The 17,648-nt window shown below is 38.1% G+C and overlaps 1 protein-coding gene across 1 annotated transcript in view; it reads left to right on the top strand.

Annotated features, from left to right (window-relative positions):
• The window catches only part of Cybb (cytochrome b-245 beta chain), a 33,847-nt gene extending 27,157 nt beyond the window's left edge, over positions 1–6,690 (top strand). Inside the window, exons 11-13 of the mRNA XM_004850034.4 lie at positions 597–743; positions 3,574–3,698; positions 4,116–6,690. Coding sequence (XP_004850091.1) covers positions 597–743; positions 3,574–3,698; positions 4,116–4,242 — 399 coding nt within the window. The 3' untranslated portion in view covers positions 4,243–6,690. The remainder of the gene's footprint in view (positions 1–596; positions 744–3,573; positions 3,699–4,115) is intronic.
• The last annotated feature ends 10,958 nt before the right edge of the window (positions 6,691–17,648 follow it).

Here is a 17,648-nt window from a genome sequence, read left to right as displayed (position 1 = left end):
ATAATTTTTTTTTTAAAACGGGGGATCCAACTCTTGTTTGCACTTGTGGGGCAGGGGGTGGAACCACTGAGCTAAATCCCCGGCAAAGATAAATTTTAATAGAAACACTGAGCCTACCTTAGATATTCATTCCCCCGATCTCTTTCTATGTGCAAGAGGTGTGGGTGGAATGATTTTTCCCTAAGAACTCATGAGTGTCTGGTGGCAGTAGGCTTAGGGGTGGGAAGAAGTCCTGCAACAGTCACTGCCAATTGAGTCACCAACTCCAGATTTCCTTGGTCTTCTGAGAGGAGGTAGAAAGGAATCCAGAGATTCTGGGAGAGAAGGAGTAGCTGCAGAACAAAAGTTGGTGGGCCAGCCCAGTTTTTTTGGCTCTATATTTATTTAGTGCCTTGCCAGTATGAAGGCCAGAGCAGGTTTATGTGAGTTAGCTTGTAAAATGTCCAAAGTTTTCAAAAAAAAAAACAAAAAAACCCCAGTGCTTTTAGGCATTTTATGCCTGAGGGAAAAAAGTCTGGAGGAAGTAGAAATCCATATGTTGATGCTAATAGAGCCTGTCCCAATATAGTCTGCTTTGCGATCCATCCCCCTTGCAGATCTACTTCTACTGGCTGTGCCGGGACACACATGCCTTTGAATGGTTTGCAGACCTGCTACAGCTGTTGGAGACCCAGATGCAGGAAAGGAACAATGCTGATTTCCTCAGCTACAACATCTACCTTACTGGCTGGGATGAGTCTCAGGTGAGGACAAGAGTCCAAGTCTCAGGTCCTTCCCATAGTGTCCAGCACTTGCTGACTTTCCCTTGGTTCTTGGTGGGTCCTGTGTCCTATAAGGACAGTTAATGGATTCAAGTGATCCAGCTCATTCATACTTACTCAGTATCACAACATGATATTGACATTTTTTAGACTAGATAGAAAGCTAAGGGGCCTATAAGGGAGTAAAGGCCATGACTTTTACATTATTAGGGCAATGCTCCCACCAGAAAGACTATGTCACATGGACAAGATTCTCTGCAGGGTAATGGGAAAAATTGTGTGTGTGTTTCTTTAATTATACATTTACATATGTTTTATAATGCATCCAATACATTTATAGTTTTTAACCATGTGCTGTAGACCCTCCATGCCTGTGGATTCTGAATCTATGAATTCAACCAATCATAAGTCAAAAATATTTGGAAAAAATATATCTATATTGAACACGTACAGAATTTTTTACTTGTCATTTTCCCCTAAGCAATGCAGTATAACAATGGAGTACATAGCATTTACACTGTCCTGGGTAGGATAAGTAATCTACAGATTCTTATATTAGATGAGAGGTTTGTATAGGTTCTATGAAAATATTGCACCATTTTATATGTGGGACTTGAGCATGCATGGATTTTAGTATCTCTGAAAAGAGGTCCTGGAACCAATCCCTGCAGATACTGAGAGACAACTGAACTATGTAGCTCATGTTGTTCATAGCGTTTATACAGATTGTCTGATTTCATGCTCTCAGCAACCCTGTGGGGTACCTCCTACTATTATCCACATTTTTCTGATGAAGAAACCAAGGTCTAGAACAGATTAAGTCATTTACCCGAAGGCACCCGGCACCTAATAAGTGAGGAGCAGAGTCAGAACACTGTCAGCCTTCACTCTTAGCAACTCCCAGTAGTTTATGATTATTTTTAGTAAATAAGTCAATATATCTAATGAAGATAAGATATGTATGTATGTATGTATGTACAGTTTCCTTTCAATCCCTGCCACCTTCTAGCCCCCACCAAGGAAATTTGGTAGTGTAAACTTCTTATAATTGACAAGTTCCTGGAATACTATATGCAGCTTCTTTAATCCTATTCTCAAGGCCTTAATCCTATTCTCAAGGGAGGAGCCTTCATGACCTAATCACCTCTTAAAGGTCTTACTTGGTTTTTGGTTTTGGTATTTTCTTGAGACAGGGTCTTGCTACGTAGTTCAGGCTGGCCTTGCACTCCCTATGTAGCCCAGGCTGACCTCAAACTTGTGGTGATTCTCCTGCCTCTGGCTGGCCAGGAACTTGCATCAATCCTCCTGCCCCAGTCTCCTGAGTGCTGGGATTACAGGCCTGCACCATCCCGCCCGGAAGGCCCTACTTCTTAATGACACTTAATTACACTGACAACATCTGAATTCAAAACAAACTCATTCAAACTACAGCTACTACCTTTTACCTATGCATTGGCTCCTCAACACTGGGCATCTTTCACTTTGCACCCCTTAGTTATGAGGAATGACTTCTCATTTGGTTTTGGCATTTTTGTCTATCATAGACGTCCTAGAAGTCTTATAACAGATGTGGATCTACGAACACATAACCATGAGAACTACTACTCCGTGAAAAGTAATTTCAAAATGCTACTTCTGCAATTTAAAAACAAAACAATAAAAGCCCTTTGGTAAAAATAAAGCCCATAGTGGCACATACCTGAAATCCCAGTTCAGGAGGCTGAGGCAGAAGGATTGATAGTTCAAGATCAGGTTGGGCAAATTAGTGAGACCCTGTCACAAAATAAAATTTTACAAAAGGTTGGGAATGGAGCTAAACACTCCCTGGGTTTCATACTCCATACCACAAAAAAAGTAAGAATAAAACTGAGAGAAAAAAATCTATAATTTATAAATTACCTTAGAGTTTTGATATTTTCAAAAACAAAATGGTTTTAAATGGGAAATTTACTTGCATTGAAAAATAAATTATTTTAAAAGTAATTATTTTTCTTTGCAAAACTAGTCACTACGGGATTATTAAACCAGTGTGCTCACGTTCTTCAACCTCCTCCATCCCCATAACCCATCCCCTGTCTAGTAAATTCAAAACGTGATTTGTTTTAAAATACATTTAATTAATCACTTTTATGAAAAGTACCTGTTGTTCAAGCTGCAGCCCCCTAGAATGGCAGCAGAAAAACATCATGTATGTACATTTTAGGTTTGATTTGATGTCTCAAGTTACCAAAATATGAATGCATTTTGGCCTATGATTATTTCAGTTCTTAGTGATTCTCTCAAAAGAGTGGGAGTATAGTAGAGGAGAGAAAAATAGAGCAGAGAGAAAAAACAGTGAGACACTACCTGCACTTCAGTGCCTGACTCAAATACTGTGACCTTAAACTTTCTTTTATCTACCTGTTCCACCTTCTTTCTTTGTTCTCATTAGGATGTTTGTGTCTCTTCCATGGCACTCATTGTAACCTATTCTACAAATAGGATTATTTCTATTTATTTTTGAAAGTGTCCTCTTCTAGAGTGAAAATTGCTTGAAGGAAATTCAGTTTGTTCATCTTTGAAATATATATATATATATATATATATATACACACACACACATATATATGACAGTTGAGAGCTTGCTTTGTTAAATGTATAAATATATATGTCTGCATTTTTTTTTAATTTTTTTTTTCTGGTACCGGGGATCGAACTCTGGTCCTTGCACTTGCTAGGCAGGTGGTGGAACCACTGAGCTAAATGCCCAGCCCCTATCTGTCTGTATTTTTATAGTATGTCACTATTTCTGAATTCGTGTCCTTCACTACAGGCCAATCACTTTGCTGTTCACCATGATGAGGAGAAAGATGTGATCACAGGCCTGAAACAAAAGACTTTGTATGGACGGCCCAACTGGGATAATGAGTTCAAGACAATTGCGAGTCAACACCCTAAGTAAGCAGCAACCTTCCTCCCCAACTAAGGCATTTTTTAAGGCTGTGGTCTGCCTGATTCATCAGCTCCCAAGCATGGCTAGACTTATAAATTCCAGAAAGGAAGCTACCCGTATTGCTATAATGGAATTGAGTTCATGTCCGACAGAAGATTTCAGATAGCTCTGACTTTTAAGAGGAAATCTTTAAATCACAGCAAAATTATCTGAAGAATTATTAAAAGCAAAAATTTCCAGGTTTCCACCTCAGACTTTCCCAATCCCTTTTTGCAAGCTGAAAAATGGCTTGATTCTTTCCTTTAGTTGCCTCTTCCATAGGGCCTCAAATTAATAGGAAATTTTCCCACCTGCTTTGTAGTCTATCTCATCCCAAAGCCTGAACGTGTTTTGTTTTGTTTTGTTTTTTTCTTTTCCAAAAGTACCAGAATAGGAGTTTTCCTCTGTGGACCTGAAGCCTTGGCTGAAACCCTCAATAAACAGAGCATCTCCAACTCCGATTCTGGCCCTCGGGGAGTGCATTTTATTTTCAACAAGGAGAACTTCTAACTCATCTCTGCCACAAGGAAAAATCTGATTATGCTACCAAGTGACCAAATATAGCTGATTGATAATATAAACTCTCTCCTTCAAAAAAAAAAAGCAAGAAAGAAAGGAGGAAAAGAAACTATAATGTCATATTTCCCTTGAAAGATTGTTTGCAAATGATGTGTTATGTTTATATGAGTTTTATGTTTTTCAGAGCACTTCTACAAACATCATTTCATTTTTCATCTCTGTAGTGCCAGTGAAAGGAAGGGCAAGGACTTCTGGACTCATTTTTTAGGACAGGAAAATGGTGGCTCTAAAAGATTTTTGTCTCAAAAAGTGGCTTCCTTAAGACTATGACCCTGAGACCAGATCTTGACCATTGGACTCCAGGTTTGCTCTTCTTCCCACACCAATCTGTTTTGAAAATCAGCTTTTATAGTCCCCCAAAAGAAGATGTAAGCTAAAAAGTAGCTGCTCATTTTCCATTTCGTGTCATCTTGGTTATTATCCTTATATTGAGGGATATTTTCAAGATAGGAGCTAATATAGGCTGAGAGTGATTTAACACCTACTAGTGTCAGCATTGACACCTCAGCACATCCCAGCTTACCAACACAGCAGCCTAACAAGATCCAAGATTCTTCCCACCAATTAATATTACAAGGATTGGAGTTTATTCAGTACTCAGCATTTACCATGGTGCTTGGCACAGAGTGGATACTCAACAACAATTTGTTGAATGAATGAATAAAAAAGTTCAGAACCAAACACTGTCAGAATAGAGCTAATTGAAAACATTACACAGAATTATCTGAGGAAATGACTTCTGTTACTCTTACAGACCAAAGAATCCTTACTCTCCTGAGGGTAGAGAATGGGTTAAGGATAACAACCTATATGATGGCCTGCAAGGTTCCTCATATTCGTATTTGAAGCATGAAGGAATGAGGGATGAAGGCAGGAAATGAATTTCCTGTCATAAATCTGGCTGACTCCTCTAGTCCTCCTCCCTGTTCTATGAAAGAAAGCACACTAGTTTACTGCCAGAAATAGTCTCCTCCAGCCAGGCCTTGCAAATTTAGAACTTTGGAATTATGACAAACATGTGTCTGATAATGCACATCTGGCTTATATAGATCCCACCCCTTTTTCCCCATAAATACAGAAGTGGATCTTAAATATGTGACTAATGGTTTATTTTTATTATTATGTCATCATCACCACCACCACCACTATCTTCCTAAAACATCCTAGAAACTAAAATCTCCAGTTAACTATGTTGATATTGAATTCACAACCAATAGAATGTTCTGGATAACCATGAGTTCAAGACAAGAGTCTTTAAATCACTGTTAATGTGGACAGAAACAGTTCTTTCTTTCTTTTTTTTTGATAACTACTGCCATTGCTGGGAAGTGAAAAATAGCTTTAGGGAAGGAAGGAGAGGAAGAAATCAGGAGAGTGAGAGAAAGCAAAACTACAGAAGGGAAAAGTAGGGGAAGGGGGTCTCATGTTGGTTATTTTCTACCCCAGATTTCTTAGCTTTGTATGTATTGCATGTAATTGAAGAAGGAGTACACAGATTTATCTTATTTTGATTAAATATAGTATCAAATCTTTTGTATTCTGGTCACAAATTTTGATTCTGAGTGAGTATATTCAGGGGACTGGGACAAACGGAGAACTCAATTGTTTCTTGCCATATCACTGTTCCTTTGATCCCCCAGGATCTTCAGAGCATTGAGAATCAGTTCTCACAAATAAAGCCCTCCAGGGTGTGTAAATGTCCCCTCTCAGAAATGTGCAGGAAAGTTTCCACTTGGAGAAAGTGAGGTCTAACCTGTTCTGTTGCACCCCAGGTATTAGTTCATTCATTCAACAAATATTTATTATTCTATTATGATGACTCAGGAGCAGTGTGCATAGTTTCAAATGCTTTATACCAAAGTATGAACAGGAGGGCAAATCTCAGTTATATGGAGTCCAAGAATATTGCCCCTGTCTAACCTAGGTGACATAAGCAAAGCCAGCTCTTGCTCAAAGGATGTTGCTCCAGCATTTTACACCTTTGAAACCAAAATAGCAACATAGAGAGGTCTGTCCTATATTATTCTGGTCATGAGATGAAAAATCAGTGAAAAAGTGCTTGTCATTATGAGAGCTTCCTTCTTTGTCCTCCCAAGCTTCTAGCCACCAGTTATCAGTTGTTGCCAGCGCAGCTTTTTTTTAAAGTTTGGTACTTAACATTTAGGAAATAGGTATTTTAGAAAAGAATAATGAAGCAACTTTTTTAATCTCAAGGCTACTAAGGCTTTTCTTAGTTTTCCTGCTTTTGCAATATTGTGTTTATAAAATTTAAATAGTTTCAGGCTTTGAATGTCCATAGTTTATAGGGGGGTCTGGGAGATAATTCCTAGGAAGAACTTTTAAAATTGTGCTTAAACATTAAAAGTAATGGGCACTCACCATGTCCGTGTTACTGCTTTTGGTATTAATGGGTGAATTCAGCCAGCAGAGATCTTTCTCTGCCCTGGTAGGGTTAAATTTCTTGTACTTCTGTAGATGACATGCCAAACACTGCACAGTTTATGGATTGGGAAGGGAAAACTGGGGACTAAGTTCTCTGCCAGTGTCTTAATGATCCTCATAAGCACTGCTATCAGGCAGTGTCACTTCACATCATGGATAAAATTTTGAAGACATGGAAGACCCAGTATGGCCTCTTTTTCCATTTCCACTGGTATTTCATGTTCTAACTTCACAATTAAATGCCATCAGGTCAGATAATAAGCATATGTACTCATAGTTCTGTACTGGTTGTTGTTCTAAAAGAGCCAGTTATCTAGGAATTTCCTAATCATTAGCTAGGAAATGCATAGGGCTGTGGACATGTTCTTGAGGAAGTCAGCAGGTGCTGCTGAGGAGGAAAAGGATATTATCAAGGACAAATTACAATAATAGAAATAGCAAATAATTAGTGGACACCTAAACACTATGCTAAACATTTTACATATACTTCATGAAGTTAATCCATCAGCAGTACTGCAAATGTAGCCACCTTATTGCAATTTTGTTAGTAAAAAAATGAGTTTGAGAGAAGATAAATAATAAGCAGAGGTCTGAAAACTAGTGGGCGATTATGTCAAGATTGAATCCACATTTTTCTAGCAACAACATCCACGTTCTTTACACTAACATATTAGATAAGGTATAGTAAACCAAGAGTATTCTGTTTTGTTCTAGGTTCAGATTAGCCACTAAGAGTAGCTAGGTAACAGTGGTGGAATAAATCAAGTATCTTGGTATCTTAGTTTACAAACACTACATATCCTGGGTCATGCTAATTTTGACTTTTAAGATAAAACCTGTCAAGTAGTGGGATTACTTTGTTTGGAGCAGAGAAAGCTCCAGTGACTCAACTGAAATTTCATATTTACATATATATACATTTAATTTATTTATCAACCATTTCTGTTGTTCAGAAAATAGCTGGTTACCGTTTGCATTTTGTGTGTGTGTGCAAGTGTGATAAAACTGCATAAAGAAGAAGCCAAATTATAAGAGGACAGAATTTCTCAGCTATAAATGTTGTTGAGCAAAATTGAAACTGTTGACAAAGGCTAGGAAATCTGATCACTAGAGATTTCTAAAATGTGAAAAGAAGCTGGCCTAAGATTCTTTCAAAATTGTGGTCTTTACTATTTTATGGTGGTTGTTGAGGAATGACAGTCTAAGCAATTGAGTATTCCAATTAATAATTATAACCAATAGGTTGGCAATTTTAAAGGAATTATGTTACTTCATAAGAAGAAACTAAATACCTAAATACACCGCTTTGTGGATAAAAGAAAGTACTTGGAAAGATAGTCAGTACATGAGCAGAAATCACTGTGAGATCACACAGTATGGAGACTGTGCTTGACTGTCTTTAGAAAAAAGCCCAAAATAGTATATTCTGAAACTCTACCCTTCAGAGGGGACTGCTGCAAAGACAGAAAATCTGATTTATATAAAAAAATCAAATTCAAAACATCTTCAGGAATCTTAAAATTATACTAGAATACTAAGTAATCACAAGTTTACCATTATGTTAGATCACTTGATTGCTAAATATTGCCTCTTCTTTCAGTTATGCAATTGTCAGTTAAGTAACAATAAAAATCACTATCCCACCCACGCTCACGGAAAAAGCTAAACATTACTCTTTTGAGTCATATGGAGACAAGTCAGGGCATAGGAAATGAATCACTTTTGTTCTTCCAAAGAAATTTTAGAGCAAATCTCAGATATCCTTGAGTTATTTGATAAGAAAAAAATACCACTATCTAATCATATCCCAGGAGGGAGTAAATGTGTCTGTATTCACAGAAATCCATCAGGGCAGTTGATTGGCATGGTAGTTAATCCGGACCTTGTTAATGAAGGTCAGCAAAGCTATCGGATCATTGTTTTCCAGTAGGGAGGTCTGCATCATTCATCCACAGGCTAACACATCATACTTAAACATCTGCACTGTCAACTACCAGCTGTGTTCATTATCGGGTGTTCTATTCTGCAGGAACCAATGTGACTGCGGTTATACTGAGATCAAAGGCAACAACAAGTTTAACCATGTCCAACTTACAAAGGAAGCAAGCTGTAAGATGACCTTTGAGTATATGTTTTTACGTTTTTCTTTACAGAAAATAATCAGCAAAACTTTACAATTCATTTGCTATAAATAAAAATATATTTTGAAAACTCTGCTTTAAGACACTGTATATCAAAGTGTGAGGAGATGGTAATAGGAAAAATGGTGAAACAAATAGATGATATCATCACTAATTAGAGAAAAAAGAAACAAACTGTGCAATATTTAAAAGAATAGAGTACTTTTCCTGACTTTTCAGAAAAGCAAATGATACTTAGATTGATTGCAAATTGTACCAAATTTTCTACTTCTTTGTAATCTCTGTAATGTGACTTTGTATTTCCTTCCATTAAGAGGAGAAATCCATTCAAACATCACTCTAAGAATATTCAGTTGGAGTGGTACGATAGGATGCCAGATCCACAGAGAAAGAATATTAACCCTACTATACAACTCAGATCAATCTGAAAAATATGTAATGATAATGTAAATGTGGATTGGTTTTCTAATTTTAGAATTAATTTTTGGAAGCTGGGCAAAGTGGCACACACTTGTAATCCCAGCACTCTGGCAAGCTGAGGCAGGGGGATTGTAAATTTGAGCTCAGCCTGGACAATTTAGTAAGACCCTGTCTCAAAAAAAAAAAAAAAATACAAAGGGCTGGGGATGTAGCCTAGTGCAAAGGCCCTTAGTTTACTCCCCACTATCAGAAAAAAATAGACATAATTAAGAGACAAATCACAGAAGACTTAGCTATGGTTAAAAATAAATTGTAAGTTACAACCATGACAATATGTAATTAAAACACAGTAGGAGTGGAACATCTACAAGACTTGAGGGAGAAAAAGGATATGTCATCTGTGTGTATAGATATGACCATAGGAAGTAAGCCCTACTTCCAGAATCAATTTCTGTTTTAGTAAGCATTAGGTTGTGCTGCAACAACAAATAACCCCAAAATCAACAAAAGTTTGTTACTGTTTTACCTGATTATTGCATGTTAGTTGAGGACAAAGGAATTGTTCAGCATTTTCCTCCCTTATGGATCAGCCTAAAGGCAGGCTCCTTCACTTTGCTTTTACTACATGCTAAGAACTTTATGTGCTTTATTTCATTAACTTTCAGGACAGTTATCATCCCTATTTTCCAGAAGAGGAAATTCAAACATAGAGATGTTAAGCAATTTTTCCAATATCATGCATCTAGGAAACAAAAAATGTTGGGATTTGAAGCTGAACAGTGTGTTTCCCCCCAAAAGTTACCCTATACCTTCATCATAATGATGAATGATCAAAGGAAATGAATGGAGATGCCAAATTCACTGAGATGGGGGAGAGGTAGGAATTTATTTCAAAAGCCGACCTTGGAAGAGAATGGAAATTTAAAGCTTAGAATTTTAATTAGTGACAGTTATATAAAAAAGTATAATTAGGTCATGATGTTAATAAACAGTAAAAACTTAGGTGAGAATAACATGCATCTATTTTAGTAAATCCATTTACTCAACAAAATGATTAAAGCATAATCCTTAAATATAGTGCAGTGTGAATTCCAGATCAAGGCCCCTGGTGTCTTGGAACACGTAGGATTATCTTTGTGCACTAAATGCGAAGGCTTAATGGTCATGAGGGGGCACAGTTGCTTGAAGCCCTAGGTGCTACGTGAGGACCTGAGATAAATCCTCAACCTCAAGCAGCAGTCTAGGTGCAGGAGCACTCCTCTAAATAGAGAAAGCTGGTTTTCTCTCACAGTCTTACTCCAGGAGCTGCACAGGAAGAGGAGGAGGAGACTTTTGAATGCAGCACTGAGTGGTTTATTCTTCTGTCTCCTGATGTGGGTGGAGCAAGAGCTCAGTTGTCTGTTATCTAGGGGAGCACAGAGAAACCAGGAACTGAGGTCAGAACATAGAGAACCATTATGTTTGGGGGTCAGACAGAACTGTCTCTAACAGTTGGAAGTATCTGACATGGCAGAAAAGCCTACCAATGACAGTGAGATTGTGAGGCAGGTGGCAACTGCAGCCACAGATACAGCCAAAAAAGATGTCAGCCAGTCCCTCCTACTTGTAAAACTTCACTTGGCTTTCAGACCCAGCCCCCACACTCTTTTAGTTTTCTGCTCATTTCACAGCCTGTCCTACAGTCTTTTCCATCCCAAAAATGGAAGCTCCATTTTCATTAGGCCCAAACCCTAGCATATCCCTGACTCTTCTTTCTTGTACATACCACATGAAGTTCATTATCACACCTGAACTTCAAAACATTTCCAGAATCTGATTATTTCTCTTCTCACAGTATCCATGGTGACCAGGTCACTTTTCTGCTCAAAACCACCAATGTGGCATCATCTCATGAGATGGTCCTATAAAAATCAGATCCCTTATTGCCTATTTGGTCTTATTTCCCATCACTTTCTCCCTTTCTCACTGAGCTTCAGTGACATCGGCCACCTTTCTCGTTCTCTCTCTCTCAAACAGAGATTGGTCCCAACTGAAGATCTTCACATTTGTGTTCCCCTTGTTTGGAATGCTGTTCTCCCACATATCTGTGTGCCTTGTTCCTCCACCTCCTTCAGATTGAAGCTGAAATAGTATCATTATGAAAGGGGTCTTCTCTGACAGTCCCATCTAAAATAGCAACCTTGCCAATAGCCTCTCCTTCCTTTACAATCTGTTCTCCCGATACAGGGGAAAATATAACTCCCAAACTGCTAGATATCAAGTACACCCAGTTCGTGTCTCCTGAAATCGAAGAATGAATTCCAAAGGACAAAGGAGGTTAAGGATGGAAAAAATTTATTGGGGAATAGGAATGGCTCTCGAGAGACAGGAGGGGTCCCAGAAGTGGGTTGCCATTGAGGCCCTTTGTCAGGGGTAATTTATACAGCAAAGTCACAACATGGGTACAATGTAGGTCAAACTTCCATAAACCTATAGAATTACAAACATAGCTGCTTACCTAATATTGGTCCAACAGGGAAGTGGATCACATAGCAAGGATACATGGAAAGAACAAAGGCATTTTGAAGAAAGGATGGATCCAGATGCTCTGATCACCCACCTGGTGAATGATGTCTAGCTGGACTTTACTAGACCAGGTGATGCTAATTATAGTGTAATTCCAAGTTACTGTTTATCCCTTAGGGAGGCATGTAGGCCTGGCCATTGCATCTTTATCATGATACCCGGCCTTCAGATGCCCCTCCATCCACAATTCTGATGTCTTTATTCTTTCTGTTGGCTTCCTTGAGAGCCCAATCCCTCTCTGACTGTATATTAATTTCTATCTCATTTAGCTACCTATAATACTCTTCCCATTCATTATTTCTTACTTATTATTTCTCCATAGCATTTATTGCCATCTAAACATATTTGTTTATTGTCTGCTTCTCCACTGGACTGTAAGCTCCATGAGGAAAAGGCCTTATTGATTTGTTTTCCCAAAGCTTGACATAATGTCTGGTACATAGCGAATGTAAATATTTACTGCGTGAATTACTGACCTAACCCTGTGTTACATGTGGGAAAAGACCACGCAAGGAGAATGTATCTTCAAAGGTTGGGCAAAAGAGGTCTTGGATGGGCCACTGAGGAATACAAATGAAACATAGCTTAGAGACCTTGAAAAATAGGAGGCATAAGAATTCTGATGATTTCTCTGAGGAAGAGTTATTATAAACCAGAGCCTGTTGGGCCGGGAATTTAGCTCAGTAGTTTCGCCGCTTGCTGTGCAAGCGCAAAGACCTGAGTTCAATCCCCAGTACCAAAAAACAAGAAAAAAACAAACAAACAAAAAAAACCAGAGACCGTTATTGTTTTTCCCACTTATACTCAGGGGCTTGGGAAATGTGGTTCCAGGGTGGTGAATTTAAAGGTTGATATAGTCTAACCATTTTAACAAAAGGATATGTCTTATAGGAAAAGCTAGAGCTCTCTAACAATCTATTTTGGGTAAGGAACCAAAGTGGGCAGAGAGCCATCATTTTGCATCTCACAGAGGGCGCAAACTTCAAAATTTACACTTCAGTGCACAATAAACGGCATCCTTCTGTCCCCTGGTGGCAACACAGCTGAACTGCATGGGGAGACATTTCTTGCAGGTGAGAAATCAACACAAAACAAAAAAGCAAGGAAATATATGTATCTTTCAAAGCCCATTCCGAATGAAGATGTATGTTCAAGGTATATATATATATATATTGGGGATAAATATCTCTAGAGTTTCACCTCCACAAAACCTGACCATGCTCCCTTACATGTGTGAGTTCAACAACAGAAAGACCAGTTAAATGGGAAAAAAAAATTCCCCTGGAGACTACGTTTGGCCATACAACACAATTCTCAGTTCAGGCCCCAGGCAACCTCCTGTAACAGTCCTCTGTCCTTATGGAAAGTGTCCTTATGGAAAGGATTTATGTTGTAGCTGGGAGGTTGGCACAGGCAACCTCAAAGTCCCCATTAACTCTAGCATTTTACCCCTTTATGATGAGACTTTCGCTCAATCCACTTCGATTCTGTGAACCCCCGGCATCCCTGACTTCCCCTCTCCAAACTTTCCCTTGCTGGAGGCATCCACATCCTTCTTGTATTCTTCACTGTGCACTCTTACTTCAGCATAACAATATATTTTACTCCTGAGCTTATGACTGGAAATCTTCCCCCTCAAACATGTCCTAATCACAGTTGACACCTCAGAAGAATGGTTTCCTACCTCTAACATGTGTACACATTACTAGAGGAGAGTGTTTAAAGTGGAGAAGTCCAGTTCTTCCCCAACTTGCTCTCTTATTCTTATTCAGTACATCAAGGATGGAGCTAGGATATTTTCACTTCAGCTAGCACTGCAGATTTCCCCACTATAGGTGGTCTGCAGATTACATTTCAGAAGCACTGTCTAAAGGAGTGGCATAACAGAAGAATATTCTGAAGTCTCCTTTTTTGCACTACCCAGATCTCTTTTTTTAAAAAGTCAGGATCCGCCACCTGCCTCGAAAGTGCAAGGTCCTGAGTTCGATCCCCAGTATCAAAAAAAAAAAAAAGTCAGGAAATTTACAAATGTCATATATGAAGTTTGACTTGCTCATAAGATGTGTCTGTATGCTAATGTGGAGAAGAATATGATCCAATGTTGCAAAGGCTTCTGGCCTGAGCTGCTGATACCTTTTTCTACCTCTCTAGATTCAGGATCATGGCCAGCTTTGACCAAGCTTCCTGCTTGAACTTGCTTTATTGCTTAGAGCCAGTATTTTTTTCATTTTTGTTGTGTTGGCGATCAAACTCAAGGCCTTGCTCATACTAGGTCAGCAGTTTACTGCTGAGTTACATGCCTAGACCCAGTACCACTCCTAAACACGAGACTTTTAATTTGTTCCTTTTTAATTCTGTAAAGTCCTATCATCAAGAAAAAAATACTAGTGAAGTTCCTGAACAGATGCAAGGGGCTTAGTATCAGATCATCTGTTACAAATATGATATATATTTACATATGTGTTAGAAATAACTAAATATTAGGTTCTTGTTTTGAATTTTTACTCCACAACATTAAAAAGTGGCTAATCTGTCCCCTTAATTTAATTAAATACATCTTAGAAAGCTGCAATGATTAAATCACGATCACATAACCAACTGGAGATTGAGTCTGGTTGAAGATAGAGGCTTCTTGCACTCTGCCAAGCATTACTGCTGGCAGCAGGTAGGCAAAGCTAAGAGTATCAAAGAAGTTACTGTAGATGAACCGTGGTCTCTGTGATTTTAGATACTTTAATACTTTGACTCAGCAAATGAGAAACTAAACCCTGTGACATTCTTAGTTTTGCTCTCTGTTTCAAGTTCTATGAAGTGTGCACATGGTAAGGAGTGCACACACACACACAGACATACACACACGCACACATGGACAGACAGGATATCACAAGCATGTCAATAAAAGGCAGGCCAGATGTGCAAGATTTCTGTGCTTTTTTCGGGGTGAGGGGCTGTGCTATAATTCACAGTGAATTCCATTTTAGATTGATAATCTTAAGAGCTGGCATAGCATCTCTTCAGCTGTATTTGGGGTGGCAACTTGCTATTTTTCAGCTTCTTAATTACATTATTTTTTATCAAAACAAATATTTTTACATTATAGGAAAACAAGATATAAAATGTACATATGCTAAATAACCTAGTAATTCCATTTCTAAAGTGTTTTGGAGACATGTTTGTATTTGTACATGGACACCAGGAGGTTTGAGCAAAGATTTTCATTGCAGCATTGTTTGTAAGAGTGGAATATGAGAAACTATCTAAGTGTTCATCAGCAGATGAATAAACTATGGCCTGTCCACACCATAGGATACAATAGAGCAGCTAAACTCAACAAGGTCACTCTGTATACACTGACATGAAAAAAAAATCCTAAGGTATATTGCTACATAAAATGAGCAACCTGTAGCATCATATCTATTATATAACAGTAAAAAATGCATTCATATATTTATATAAATGCAAAACAAGAGCCTGGAATCATGTACATCAAAATGATACCAGTTTTGAACTTTTGGTAGTGGATAAAGAGGCAAAAGACAAAAGACAAGATGAAAGGCAAGCTGGGTGTGGTGCCACACTGTAATCTCAACACTTGAGAGGCTGAGGCAGAAAGATCACCGAGAGTTTGAGGCCATCCTGGGGTACATAGTGAGTTCAAGGCCAACCTGTACTACATAGTGGGATCCTGTCTCAAAAGAAAAAAAAGATGAAAGGCAAAGGTCTTGTTGTTTATTACATTCTAATACTTTACACGAAAATAATGTATTCATGTGTTGCATAACATATTATTTTAAAATGAATATATAATTGTTTAACTATTCTAAACCACATAATACATGAAGGAAAAAGTGATACTTCCCCTTTTTCTCCTTCATAATTTGTCCCTTCTCCTTTTGGTAGACATTTTAGTTGTTTTCAGTTTTCAATTTGCTATTAAAAATAATATTACAGAGAAAATTCTTGTTTGCTTTTCTCATTTTCTACTCATCTTATTATTTATGTAGAATAGATCCAAAGAACTGTGGTCATGTATATCAGCTCTTGAAAGTTCGACCAGTTGCTGCCAAACTGCCTCCAAAAAGAGCACACTAATGATTCATAGAACATTATTTCTGTGGTAACACCTAATCCACATTAACATGGCTGTAGCAATAGCAGCTGCATCCAGATATATTGATTTGGCCTTACGCCCGGACCATAGCTGACTTCATTTCCTATTCTTTGCTTCTTAACCATTTGTGGAACCAATGCAAAGTCTGACTTGATTAGCCAATTAACGAAGAGGGTTAAGTTGCGATGGGAGAGTTGCTGGTATATCCCTAGGTCTGTACCAACTCTGAAACCCAGACAAACTGATTACCCCTGGGCTATATGTGACCCACAGACACATTTTCTTTGGCCAATATAATTCTGAGTATGCAATATTTAAAAAATCCGAATCAGTGCCAAGTATTAAGGGAGAAGTTCTTAATTACCATTTTGGGGTTTTCTTTTGTGTGGTTCTCTATGCACAAAATAAATTCATATAATATTCCTGAAATGTCTTCACTCCCTCACTTACACCTTCTCTGGGCAGTGGAGTGGCTTCCTCTTCTTTTCCTCTTTGTGGCTAGTTCCCCAGAGAGAGCCTGTTTCCGCCTTCAACTGGAGTGATAATTCTATTTCTGGAGTTTAATATAAGAAATGCCAATTGTCCTCAGGAAAGTTCCATTCTGGAACACAAAGTTAATATTTTGATACTAATCTATCTTTCCCTTTCTCTTAATTGATTCAGAACTAAAGTAGAAGAGAAGTACACTATTGATTGGGCCTCTTTAAGCCCAATTGTTAATGTTTAAAAATATCAAGATTTCAAACTTGATAGATTTTTTGCATCATAATCAATATTTCTAAATTTTTTAAACTGAAAGATTAAGCAACCCTGAGGCCTTATTTCTAAAGGAGGACAACAGCTGGAGCTAAGATATAGCATCCCTTTTGGAAGGGGCATGCACTATCTCATGGATCACTTCTTTGCCTATTCCCTGTTTTTCTTGATATGTAGACTGAGAGTACTAATACTCAGCATTCTGTGGTGACAGAGATGTAGTAGACAGAATAACAACCTTCCCAAGATGTCTATATCCTAATTCTTGGAAACTATGACTATGTTCATGGCAAAAAGAATTTTACAGATGTGAGTAAAGATTTGGGGGATAGAATAAAATCCTGATGTTTTACGGCCAAGAAATAAGGTCTTTCTTATGGCAGATGTCAAAGCACAGTCTGAGAGATGAATTGAAAATTTCACCCCATGTACTAAAATCTATCCAAAGTGAATTTGTTTTATAATCCAGAATACAAAGCTACTTTTGTGACTAAAGAGGACACATTGGGTACCCAATGTAATCACAGGTTCCTCAAAAGACAAAAGATAAAGGCAGGCGACTCTGAGTCAGAGAAGAAATCAGAAGTCAGAGAACAAAGATCTGAAGATATTACACTGTTGGCTTTCAACGTGCAGGAAGGAATCACCTGCCAAAGAATGCAAGTATTCTCTAGGAATCAAAAGAGGCAAGAAAAGAGATTCTCTCCTAGAGCCTTTAAGAGGAATACAGTCCTGTCTCAACCTTGATTTTAGTCAAGTAAAACCGTTTTGGACTTCCAACCACCAGAACTGTAATCAAATAAACTAAAGAGTCAATGCATAAAATTTTGCAAATTATAAAACTGACATTAATGGGCACATGAGTGAATTTTGACCAATGCATGGAATGCTTTGACCTGCAT

This window comes from Heterocephalus glaber, unplaced genomic scaffold (assembly GCF_053883595.1).
Source record: "Heterocephalus glaber isolate CG9 unplaced genomic scaffold, H.glaber_assembly_v1.0 deba00001547, whole genome shotgun sequence".
NCBI classification, from domain to species: domain Eukaryota; kingdom Metazoa; phylum Chordata; class Mammalia; order Rodentia; family Bathyergidae; genus Heterocephalus; species Heterocephalus glaber.
The sequence above is the reverse complement of the archived record's forward strand: the minus strand, read 5'-3'. Positions and strand labels throughout refer to the sequence as shown.